General features: G+C 58.0%; 4 protein-coding genes across 4 annotated transcripts; all 4 read right to left on the bottom strand.

Moving 5' to 3' along the window:
• Nucleotides 1–3,904: 3,904 nt before the first annotated feature.
• On the bottom strand, nt 3,905–4,555 carry VDBG_07769 (conserved hypothetical protein; the record flags this gene model as incomplete). The annotated part of the gene is made up of 1 exon (XM_003002264.1): nt 3,905–4,555. One exon carries the CDS (start codon nt 4,553–4,555, stop codon nt 3,905–3,907), a length of 651 nt encoding a protein of 216 aa, XP_003002310.1.
• Nucleotides 4,556–6,237: 1,682 nt separating this feature from the next.
• Nucleotides 6,238–6,582, bottom strand: VDBG_07768 (predicted protein; the record flags this gene model as incomplete). Its single annotated transcript, XM_003002263.1, has 1 exon — nt 6,238–6,582. One exon carries the CDS (start codon nt 6,580–6,582, stop codon nt 6,238–6,240), a length of 345 nt encoding a protein of 114 aa, XP_003002309.1.
• A 486-nt stretch (nt 6,583–7,068) lies between these two features.
• Nucleotides 7,069–7,833, bottom strand: VDBG_07767 (predicted protein; the record flags this gene model as incomplete). Its single annotated transcript, XM_003002262.1, has 2 exons — nt 7,069–7,434; nt 7,519–7,833. The coding sequence occupies 2 exons, from the start codon at nt 7,831–7,833 to the stop codon at nt 7,069–7,071; spliced, it is 681 nt and encodes a 226-aa protein (XP_003002308.1).
• Nucleotides 7,834–10,250: 2,417 nt separating this feature from the next.
• VDBG_07766 (conserved hypothetical protein) lies at nt 10,251–11,040 on the bottom strand (the record flags this gene model as incomplete). Its single annotated transcript, XM_003002261.1, has 2 exons — nt 10,251–10,552; nt 10,653–11,040. The coding sequence occupies 2 exons, from the start codon at nt 11,038–11,040 to the stop codon at nt 10,251–10,253; spliced, it is 690 nt and encodes a 229-aa protein (XP_003002307.1).
• Nucleotides 11,041–12,339: the final 1,299 nt, after the last annotated feature.

The following is a 12,339-nucleotide window of genomic DNA, read 5'->3' as shown; positions in this document are numbered from 1 at the left end:
GGGGGGGAATAGTTCCAACCTGGGAAAGGGAACATGTGAGGCGTACGAGGAGGGCGACTGAATCAATGAGAAAAAAGGCGCGCGCGCACGTACCGAAACTGAATCACATTCCTCGGAAGGGGATGGATGGATGGCAGGGCGACGAGGGGGAGCTGCTCCGAGATGAATGGGCGATGTAGATGCAGAAGGAGGAGGAGGAGGAGGAGGAGGAGAAACAGAGGGATGGACAATGGCTTTCGACTTTTGGTCCAGATGACGGGTCGTCTTTGATAGCGGAATGGTCGGATGTTGCACGGAACGCGACTCGTGATGGCAACTATGGTGGTGTCAGGCTGGCTGAGTCGACGAAATAACAGGCATAAGGTCAAGGCGGATGGGTATTTTGGCTTTGGTGTCTCAGGGCGCAGGGTCACCAGCGAGAAGTCGCGGTGAACAAGAGGAGCATGCGACTCGATTACTCGACTAGGTGACGATGTGCAGACTGAAAGAGAGAGAGCAGTAGCAGAGGATGGGGGGGGGGGGGAGGGTGACCAGAGTGTGGGGGGAGGGGGCGTGTGGGCAGTTTGAGCGTGAGCGGCGGCGGCGGCGCCTGCTCTCAGTTACTTTGCCTTACCTCGAGGTGCGTGCAGACAGTGAGTGCTTGCTTCCCAAATTGTACAGATGTACTGTCGTGTGAAAGGGATGGCAATTTCCGATCGTCGACGACGTCGAGGGAAGGAGGAAAATTGGCCAGGAAGATGGATCGAGGGAAGGTGGGTTGTGTTGTGTTGTGCAATGGCGAGGCGGGCGGAGAAAACAACGATGACGGGTGTAATGGTATTTTGTTCAATGCTACCCCCATTCATTCATCCATTCACTCACGCTCTCTCTCACTGGCGGACAGACTGGAGACGGGCAGACAGGCCAAGTGGAAATGGGACAAGAGCAAGATGCCAAACAAAGTACAGCGGCCCCGAGTAGGAGACCCCCCTGGTTCGGGATGGAGAGATCTGGGTTGTTTGATGATTGATGATCGGCCCAAGTAGGCACTATGACGTTGGGACGCAGCAGCCCAGAGTGGCCCCCCCCCTCGCTAGCGTCAGGTTAAGTAAGCGCTATGGCCTTCCGTCAGTGGACGAAGCCCTGTCTACGGAGCGTAGCGGTGGGGGATGCTGGCAGCGGCGGCGGGGATCAGGTGGGGATGCATTCGTGGCCCTTGGCGCGCCGGAGGCACAGGTTCTGTAAAGTGCTGGCAATGCACGACACCTCCAAGCCTCCAAGACGTGGGCCTCGCAGGCTTTATCCTCATCCTCTTGTCTCCTCCCGACCTCAACGGGAACCTCTATACGACCCCTACACCAGCGAGGCAAGCAAATTGAGTCGAAGATGGCATGGATAGTCAAATAAGACATGTCCTCGACCGAATGACGCCTCCTCCAGCCTTGCCCGATTCGCAAAAGCCCATCAGCAGCCGAACGCAAAACTAGCTTCAGCCCAAACACCTGCCTGCCGCGCGACTCATGTCGAGTGACCACACTCCATGCACGCTCACCAGGAGAAATACCGGTATTTCAATGAGCAAGAGAGAGAGAGAGAGAGAGAGAGAGAGAGAGAGAGAGAGAGGCTGCGGCCTGGCAATGCCGCATGCACACCCAAACACCCCTCCAAGGCACCACCCTCCAAGGCCCCTAAGCGCGGCACAGCGCATTGGATAGAGAAAAAAGTCCAGGCCCAGGCCCTGCGCCTGATGATCGTCACGGCACACGGCGAGCCGGGTCGCCAGTGGAGCATTTCTTGTTTTCCCTTTCTTGTTTGGGGTCAAAGTCTTCCTTCCATCGAGCTGCCCAGGGACACGGTTTTGGCAAGAAGATGTGCTGCCAGCTTGGCGGGCGAGGCGGTCACACGGTTAGTCAAGCCCATATCGACTTGTCAGATCCGCACATCTCGGTTGCGTTGGGCACCAGCATTCGCCAGCGAACTCTGGCGCCGTTTGCAGGCATCCGAAGACTTCCTCCTCCTCAACCGACCAACCGACAGCCCGATTGACCGCTCACGCACGACAGACATGGGAACCCCCCTTCCCCGCCGCTTATCACAAGAGTCCCTTCTTCTCTGTCATCCCAATTCAGACTCAGCCTCGCCAGGATGACCCGGCCGGGCCGGGCGCGAAGAACCCACAAGCATGAGTCGGAACGGTCACCACGATACTAAACAAGCTCTCTCTCCCACCTGGGTCGCAATCCATGTGGGCCAAGCCGAGCAGGGGACTTTATTGTACTGCGCACCTCTCATCGAGTCCCCTAGGGTCGCCCTGAATTTTGGCATGTGCGAGACCTGGCCTAACCCTGTCCAGCCTGCAGCAGAGACACGACGACCCCAACGACCCTGGAAGTTGCAGGTCGCCCGACTCTCGTGACCCAACCTGCAAGAAAGCAGGAGACGACACTTTCCACACGCGCAATAGAGCATCTGCAGGATGGTGATGCTGACAAGACCAGGTGACCCCCTGTCTCTGTACCACACTTTTCCCAGACAGCTCGCCGACTGCCGCAGACCAACCTGTTTCAACGAGACGCCTGCATGCCACTACCATCAATAGCACGTCCGCCACCCGCTACAACATGGGCCCCATTGCCCAGTCAACTTGCATACGCGCATACGTCCTCTTGGTGTATCCCCCTTTTTGGTCCTGTTCAGGGCACCTGCTGCTCCCCTTGTTGCTTTCTCGTTGAAACATGCACCCAGAAAGAGACGACGCGTGTCTGCACCTTGCGCTCTTGCGACCATGGCGAGGATGCGGCCAGGCCAAGTGCGCGCGCGCTGCGTCCCAGGCCCACGAGTGCAGACTGGTACTGGTCCAAGCGGGGGATCGGAAACTCATCGATCGTGATGTCATGGCCCCAATACGTCCTAGCGCTCCACCACATTGCCCAGATTTCCAATTCATGCCATTTGAGCACTTGCAATCTGTGCGTAGCAACCGAGGACGCATTGGCCATTTTGCCATCATCTTGGAAGAGATGAAACGCAAGCCCACTGCATGGAGGGAAGGGGTGGCAAGCTCATCACGACGACGGCATCTCCGAGATGTTTACGATCATCGTCACATCATGTAGTCGGCCCAGGATCCTGTCCATCTCCCGATCAACGGCCGATCGCGACGCAGGTCTCTTGGCGCGAGGCCAATGGGAGTAACACCGATGATACCGGCAGATGGTTAGGACGACAGACCACTGAAGAAAAAAAAAAACCCCCAGTGTGCCCTTTTCGGCGTCAAGCGTAGACCCTTGCTGGACCGGCCCAAAAAGCTCCGATGCCGCTCCCGTGACGAATGCAAAAGAGCTCACTCGTGGTCAATGACGGCCGCCGTCGTCGGCAATCGTCTGGCGTACTACCTTACCTTAGCTCAAAGGGTTCTGCGCCGGGCTCAACGGCCCTATCCGGACAGAGCGCCCCTTGCCGCACAGCCGGGGCACGCCAGCGCCCCTGGGTTCAAGCCATGCGATGTCGTCTAGACTTTGGAATCGACGTGCCACGGAGCAGCGGCAGCTGCTGCACAATGGAGAGCGGCCTCAGTGACATCACAACTCGTGCGGCTGTTGTCGTCCTGGGCAGCAATTTCTGTTGTGCAGGATGTGCGAGCTGAACAGCTGGCCGGTGCAGCCGGGGTGGCCTTGCCGGGTTCGGCCCTTGTTGCTGACGGTGGACTAGATCTATGTTGCTGGCATCTCCCAGACTCTTACTGCAAGGCCATGTGGCAAAGTCTGATGGAACAATTGTCATCTGTCTGTGTAGGGTGTGAGGGGGATTGACAGTTTTCTCTGCCCATTCTGATATCATGTCCTTTCGAACAACGCATCGCCATGACAAAGAGCCCATGGGGCTCAGCCCAATACCAAATCCCATGGTCATGACGTAAATATACTCATAGAACGGCAGCATCCCTCTCCACTACCAGCGACGGCGTTTCCGCAGGCTCTTCCCTCCTCCGCCGAAAGCTATCGTAGATGAGCTCGCGCGTCGCGCCGAACGTGAGCTGTAGATGACCCTCCACACCCGGGACCCGTCCCGACCTGATCTCCTCCTCCGTCGCCCACACATAGGCATCGTGCTCGTGGGCGTCGAGCTGGACGTCGAGCGATCCCGACACGCCGACCTCGAACGCAAACTTTCTGTAGACCCGCTCGCCCGTGCGGTTGCCAAACACGTTGCCCGGCGCTATGCCGTCGCCCTCGCTCGCGATGCGGATCATCTCCGTCGCCAGGAGTCCGGCTTCCTCCCAGAGCTCGCGCGCGCAGCTCACGAGCAGGCTGCCGTCCGGCTCATCGGCTGCGCCACCCGGCGGTTCCCAGAGGCCGGGCATGCTGTCGTGCGCGGCGCGCCGGAGCAGCAGGATGCGGTTCTCGGCGTCGAATACCATGGCGCACGTGGCGAGGCCGTCATGTGAGTTGGGCGGGTAGTGCTCCTCGAGGTAGGCGGACACGGAGCGGTTGAAGGGGTCCAGGCCGGCGGGGTACGCGATGCGCATGGCCGGTGCTGGACTCGGCGCGTGCTCTGCAGGCCATGGTTCTGCCATGTTTGGATCTGGTGGTTATGGCGTTGTGATGAAAATGGTGCGACAAGCAAGATAGGGTACTGTGAGGCTGTTCGTGATGGGAGGATGGCTGCCTGGTCATGGATGAGTCATCTGGAAGCGAGTGCTCGATCTCGGCCGCACCACCAATGGCCAGGATTGCCCCAGCCAGCGACGTCAATTCGCAGCGCTGAGAATCGATGATGCGAGGATGGCATCGTTCGAAATCTCGAAATGCTGCCGAAACACGGGAAGCCTCGTGTTGCCAGCCGTTGGGTCCTCACATCGCCGTCCTGTTGTGCGCCGGTGCCAGAGCTGCTGCTCTCATGGAAAGGGGCAATGCTCTGTACCCGGTTTCTGCTTGTCGACGCTCGATCATCAAGGGCACCGGGCATGTTTTGATCAAGCGTTGCGCCGTTGAGGTCCCCCCGGGCCGAGCAACGACTGCATCTGCCGAGGCCGCGAACAGGGGATGGAGCCCTTTGGCATGCGATCTGGCCTGGAAGGGCCGGCCTCCTCGGCGGGACGGATTCCTTGACAAACAGGTGCAAGAGCCCCTCGATTTCACGCTCACGAGGTTTACTCGACTGAAAAAGAACCCCGGGTCCTCCAATCTATGTACGGCAGAATATCACTGTTATGTCACCGACATCGCAATGTTCCTGTCTACTTGTTCGCACCGAGCTGCTCGCAGCAGGCGAAATGACCAGCCTCGGGGGCCATGCTAGAACCGTTCTCGACGTGCTCGAGAGACGTGCCACTGCCTACTAGCCAGGTTCTATGCTGCCTCCTGAAATTGCAACTGCACAGCACCCCTGGGAGAGATGGTCACTGTCAATTTGCTCGTGGTCGTAGTTCCGGGTTGCCTATGTGAGAACGTCGGAGCGCTGAACACCCTGATAAATAATGTAAGAGCGCGGAGTTGAACAGAGTAGAGAGGTCTTCCGTACGAGGCCGCAGGGAATACATGGTAGATATAGAGGTAGAATGTGTCTAAATTTTGGTCCTTCGCTACCAGCAGGGCCCTCCATAACCGTTATCGACGTTCTCGTAGTCCCGAGTCCCTGACCAGCCCCCTGTTCCATGGCTCCGGGAGGGCCTCCTGAAAGTTGTATAGCCGGCCTGGGTAGAGTGACCTGCCTCCCCGGGCAGTTCTTTGGTCACCGTTGACGAGGGTTTGTTTCCGGCAGGGATAGTGAATAAAAAGTGCGGAGAACATGCAAGTAGAAACTCGTACCCCGGCTTGCATGGTTCATTGAGCGAGGATGAACTGGTCAGCAGTTTCCCCTATGCTGGATCGAGATGGAGGATAGACGGGGCGCAAGTCGACGTTTATAGTGTGATACGACTAAAGAACTATCACCCAGGCTCCTGGGCCTCCGACTTTCTAGCCTACTGCCGACTTGCGAGGTGCTTGGAACGAATATCGTAGAGTAAGCCAAAAGTCGGTCGTCGCAGGGTTGGCGTGTCTGTCCTAGTCAAAGTAGCAGCACATTCAGGGCCACTTCGTCCAAACATATGTGACACGTCTTGAGTACCCTCTCACAACCATCCCGTAGTTCTTGCACCATATCTTGTCTCGTATATCAGAAAGTCCAAATCGAGTATAGACTCGAACGACAAGCCCACGTATCCGCATAGATCAACCCCCTCCCATTCCTCCCCAGGCCGAGGAAGAACACAACTCAGCACCCCGCCCCACCAGCAGGCACCGCTGCCACCTCTCCCGAGCCCTCGAAGAACATGTTGGGCCGCGGACACCCCCAGTGCCGCCCAGGCTGGTATCCAGCCCCGCCCCTGTGCACCCACCGCTCGCCGGCGCCGCTGCTCGCCGGTGTCTGCAGGTCGACGCCGAGAAGCGCGAGGAGGCGCCCGAAGAGGGTCTTCGGTGCGCGCCTGGGCTTCCCGCGGGGGTAGAGGAGACAGTCGAGGCTGCAGGGGACGTCGTGCTTGGAGTTGCGCTTCTTACGGACGAGGAAGAGCGTTCGAGTATGATCTTCTGGCATAGTGGCGTCTGGTGTGTTGTGCATGGTTGAATTGGTATGTCTCGAGCTGTCATTTGAAGTGGCCTTTGACAGGACTATACCTTTCAAATAGACAAAGAGGTACTAGACTTCTGTTGAGGTGGTGATAGAGTTGCCGGCTGGGTGTGAATCGCAGCACCCCAAAGGGCCTTTGATTCACCTAGAGTCTGTCAATACGGGCTCCATCATCAAACAAAAGTCCACGCCTGTCACTGCGCTGAAGTCGTGTTGGGCTATGGTGTAATTGTACGGACTGCTACTAAGAGCTACCTAATCTTGGCGGAACCGAACTGGCAAACGTGTGCTGCCGCGCCAGCAAGTCAATAAACATGTATGCGTCCATCCATAGCCCATTCCAAAAGGTCAATTGCTGGGTATAACGCCATTGCGAAGCCACTCGACGGGTGACAATCTGAAAAGAATACGAGCCTCCAGCATCTAGTTCCTGTCGCGACGGGCCGATCGGCCACGACCGCGACCCTTGTTGCGAACCTACTTGCTCTGACCAAAGTTGTAGTCGCCGACGAGGTCAAAGGGAAATTCGGGCTTAGGGGCGTCATACGTGCCGACGTTGCCGTTGGGGAACGTGAAGCCGATCGAGGGGCGACGCACGCCCTGGCCGCCCATCTCGGGGTAGTCACGACCGCAGTTCTGGCAGTCGGGAATCATGCGGCAGACGTCGCAGAAGTCAGGCTTTCTCTTGAGATAGAGGATAAAGAGGTGACAATTGCCGCAGGGGTACAGCAGGCGACTGCCACGTTCCTTGTTGAAAGGAGCTAGATCCGGGACAACGTCTTGCTCGTCACAGGCGCCATCATAGGTCTTGGGGCCATTGCCGTTCTTGACAGTGCTCTTTTTCTGTAGACGCTAGTTAGCAGGTCACCTTGTTGGCCATGTTTGGATGTTCGGGGTACTTGCCTTGGGGGACGACACAGGGGTCACGTGGTGAACAGTCTCGCCCTTGCCAGGACTATCATCGTAGATGCAGTAGGAAGAGCCAGAATTGGCGTACTTGGGATGGCAGAGAGCAGACGAGTGAGGAGTGCCGTAGGTGTTGCCCTTGCCGTGCTGTCCAGTGCAGTGCGCGTTGCCAGCTGCTGGAGCGTCAGAGGCGACGACAGGCTGCTTGTAACCTGATCCAGCAGCTTTGTAACCGCTGCTGGTGCTACCAGGAGCGGCAGAATCGGGAGCATAGCCGTCCTCTGGGCCCTTTGCGCGGGATCCAGAGTACGGAATGGTGTAGGGAGCACCAGACATGCTGCTTGCCTGGGATGAAACAGTGAGCACCGCGCAACGCGGGGTAGGAAGTTGACGGCGACGTACTTGTCAGAGAAAGAGGAAAGTTCTTCCGTGGTGTCTTTGATGGGATGGTTTTGATACTGGGTGCTACACGCGGTGTTGATGATCCTTGTTGGTGTAGGGGTCTTAGGAACTGATCGATGAAGATTTGATGAACGTGCCGATGGGGTATCACAGAAGGGAAAGAGGATGAAGGACGACAGATAGACAGAGGTTGAGAGCTGGCAGTCAAGTCTGTGAATCGAAGGAGGAGACACACCAATAACCGAAGCTCTCTTCCACCTATACGTACTAGCGCCCTTCGCGACTGCCGTCTTACGACGTTGATAACGACTGCAGCCATGATCGTGCTTGCCATTTCGTTGGGCTGATACTGTGAACGGTGTTGGTGGTTGTCTCGTGACCTTAGGATCAAGGTCGGGGCGATAGGCGCCTCAGACGCCACTCGAAGAGATACCCAGCCTCACATGCATCTGAGGATGAGTGCAGAGAAGGGGGACAAAACGCAAGGCACATACACTGTTGTGTGTTGTCTCGAGGTGAGGCGACATGTCTGTATGGAGCTTTCGCGTCTTTGTGTTACAGATTGTGCAGTGAATGCGACAACGGTTTATGTAACAAACAGTATTCAGGAACAGTTGATTCTTCTCATGCTACCAAAGATTTTCGCAACTGATGCAATTCTTGTGCCCTTGTGTTGGGGGGTAATGGCCGCCTTAGCACGTGATGAGAAGCTTTGGGCTCGTTTAATGGATGAGAATAGAGTTGTGACTATTCTCAGCTCACTCACGACCTTGATGTGATCTTCCAAGATTCACAGGCGTTGTCAGAGTATGGATTGGAAAATGATCGTGTCCGTTTGACGAGCCACTCGGATCTGCCCCTGAAAGAGGCCCAGCAAGAGAAAATACACGAGACCCGCATCCCAGTGTCAACATTGAAGAGACCTTTGAAATGAGGGAGAGAGAGCTTCAACTAGTATTTTGCCGATCCAACGAATAAGATGGCTGTTTATCAGCCTCTGCATCGCCGTGGTCCAGAATACCTACTGCCCTACTAAAGTCCCGAGGTCTCTCGAAATTGGGATTATTCTAGCCCAGTCAACTTGACCGACCTGACATGATCTGATGATGGAGTTAAGGAAACGAAACAAGTTTGCTAAAGTAAAATAAAATACGAAGCATATCGGAAAAAAAAATGATGAACCCGACGAATTGCTATAGCTCATCCAAACCGAAGCATGTCGTTGGTCTTCCACGTGACCGAAACAGAGGGCGTGGCTGGGCCGATCGCGCCTTGACCCGAACGTGTGGCGGCCAAGCTCGCTTCAGGGGTTGAGGCACCTTTGACCCCTTGCGCATCGCTGACAGGTGACGACACCGATTGACCGCCAGACACGCCAATTGCATACCGGGCATGTCAATTCATCGGGGACTTGTCAACGAAGCACGAGACATGTCAATTGACGTTTATGCCTATATTCATCTAGAATGCCCGCCAATGACAGCCCCCTGTCGATCGCCGCCAACGTGGCCGGCATCGTGACGCTCGTCTTTGCCGTTCTGGCCGCCGTCTACGCGCGCATCAGCTACCTCCGCAACAGCGACGACGAGTACTTTCGCGTCAAGGCGTCGCTCTCCTGGTACAAGACCGAGTCCACGTGGCTCGTGGAGCTCATCAGGGCGGTCGGCGGCGACAGCGCGCTCGGCGACCGTCCCGCGTACGAGATGTACTCGTTCGTGATGGACGACCTCGTCAAGCTGGAGCAGCGCATCCTAGAGCTCGTCGCCGAGACGGAAGAGAGGGCGCTGGCGGGCGCCAAGGCCGAGGACAGCGGGTGGACGCTCATCCCGCGGCGCTGGGCGTTCACGACGACGGTGGCCATGGCGTGGCTGCCGGTGCGGACCAAGGCGCTCGCGCTGGTGCGGCAGCGGGACGCGCTGACGGCGAGAGTGCAGTTTACGCAGATGAGCATGATCTCTTCGTGGGTCCACCGCGGCCGAAACAGGGCATCCCCGACAGCAGGCTGACGACAGAAGCAGGAGGATCCGCGATCTCGAGCGCAAGACCCAGTGGAAGGAGGCCAGGACGGAGGAGAGCTTCCTGCGGATGCAGGCCGACATGGCAGAGCAGCGGGCGCAGATCTACCGGTTGGAAGACCTCGTCTACCGCATGATGCACCGCGACCGGGTCTGTCCTCGAGAAGAGCAATCCCTGGCCGAAGCCATCCAGCGGTGGCCCTCGCGCCCGTCGAGCGCAAGCCCGCCACGTGGGCCGAGGCGACCGTCAGGCTCGCTCTTGACGCGGTCACGATCAAGATGAGCGTCTTGTGACGGTTTTTTCCTTTTTTTTTCTTTTTTACTTCTTTTTTTTTTTTATTTGATGTCATAGCCGCCCTGCCACAGGAATGCGGCGCAGATGACAAGGCTCGCAGCGGCCGGGCCCAAGGGCAGCTCAATGACGGCCCAGACCCAGAGGCAGCCCAGCGTGGGGGCCTTTTTCATGACGGCGAGGTAGCCAAAGGTGTTGGTGATGTAGATCAGGTAGCAACCGGACGTGACGCCCATGGTAAAAAAGAGGAGCTGGCGGAGAGGATCTTGGTACCGGAGAGGCAGGCGCGGGACGAAGGTCGGCTTCGAGGGGTGGGCGTGGAGGACGTAGAAGAGCACAAGCAGGGCTGGTCGGGGCCCGATGGCGTCAGTCGTGAAAGGCAATGCCAAGCGGTCTTGAGGGTACACATGGGTCGTGCACACGGGTTGTGGATGGGAGGTACATACCGGCAAAAGCTTGCAGCGCGCGGAGGATGATGGCGTGCCAGTCAATGTCGATGCCGTACTGATGCTGCACGACGACATCGAGGGTAAAGTGCAGCATGGCGAGGCTGACGGTCCAGAGGAGCGAGTCCATGATGCGCTCGGCCGTGGGCGACAGCTCGCCCGTGCCGTCGGCGTCGGCATCAGCGGCATCGTCTTCGTCTTCACTGTTGGCGGCGGGCGTCGATCTGGACGTCGTCTTGTTTCTTGGATCGGCGTCGGCCTGCTGGAAGAGGCCGCGTTCGTGGGCCATCTGGAGCAGAGTGTCTTCGGTGGGATCGGAGCGGTCGGGGTGGGCCAGCTTGATGGTGCCGGCGGCCTTTTCGCGGCGCTGTCGAGCCATCTTGCCCATGGTGTCGGAGGCGGGGTCACGAGAGGGGTTTGGTGGTCGTCGTGTGATGCGTGGGAGGATGCGGTGGAAGCTGTCGTTGCGTAATTCGGGATGGGGAGCTGCAGCTAGCTGGGCAGGAGAGGAAGCTCGCTTGGCGGGAGAGGCAGCTACCCAGGTACGCAGGAGAGGCAAGCTGTCAAATTCGACGTTCCCTAGCTACCTAGCTACCAGGTGAGGTATCCGTACCCTAGGTACCTACCAGGCTTGCCAGGTAAGGTATCTGCACCCTAGGTAACTACCAGGTAAGGTATCTGTACCCTAGGTAAGGGGCAAGGTATCTGTACCTGGTGTGGGCAGGCACCGGAGCAGGGACTCGCCGTAGCGCCCTCGCTGTAATTTCCCCGGACAGCGCCCCAGCGCCTCGGCTCAATGCAGTAAAATGCAGTACAATGCAGTACAACGCAGTACATGGTACATGTACAGTGCAGGACGGCGATGCACCAACGCGATGCCAACGCAAGGGTCCTAATCGCAAGGTGGCATTTCCGCCGGCACCTGCACCGTGGTCCCTCCTCCTGCGAAGCGCGCCCCTCTTCTTTGCCTCTGCATTTGCTTCTGCTGTCTGCTGTCTGCTATCTGCTACCCTCATCGCGCCATCCAGCCTTTGCTCGTTGCGCCTTGCTTCTGTCGATAGGTACATCGCATCGCACGGCTTCCAATTGGATCATCATCTGCAGCCTTGCCATTGATCGGTCCTCTTGGATCATCTGCAGCCTTGCCATTGATCGGTCCTCTTGGATCATCTGCAGCCTTGCCATTGATCGGTCCTCTTGGAGCCCCGCCGCTCTTGTCCATCGGCAGCACAAACCACAGCATCGCGAGAAACGGAACAACCCCGCCCCAACCCGACACGCCTTCCCATTCTTCTTTTTTTGCCTGCCGTCCGCTTGCCACACGGGCGGCGCCTCGACACACGAACCGCCTCGGATCCTGAACCCCCCCCTCGGCGTCCGCAGGAGGGTCGCAGCGCGCTCCGCCATGGCCTGGCTTCTGGGTCCTCTCCGCCGCCTTTGGCCGCCCTCGCCGGCCCTCCCTGCCCCCTGTTTCTACATTCTACGCCGCGACCCACCCCTGCAGGCCGGGCCTGCCGGGGCCTCACGAAACAAGCGCATCTTGCCCTGCTCATTCGGCCCACCCCCGACGACGAGGCCATGTTCTTCGGCGCCCACCCGTCTTGGGCCCTGACCCGCCCCGAGAAGGGCAACCACGTCAAGATTCTGTGGCCTGAACGCCGGCGACGCCAAGGCCTCGGGGAGACGC

This window comes from Verticillium alfalfae, genomic scaffold, assembly GCF_000150825.1.
Source record: "Verticillium alfalfae VaMs.102 supercont1.10 genomic scaffold, whole genome shotgun sequence".
Taxonomy (NCBI): Eukaryota; Fungi; Ascomycota; class Sordariomycetes; order Glomerellales; family Plectosphaerellaceae; genus Verticillium; species Verticillium alfalfae.
The sequence above is the reverse complement of the archived record's forward strand: the minus strand, read 5'-3'. Positions and strand labels throughout refer to the sequence as shown.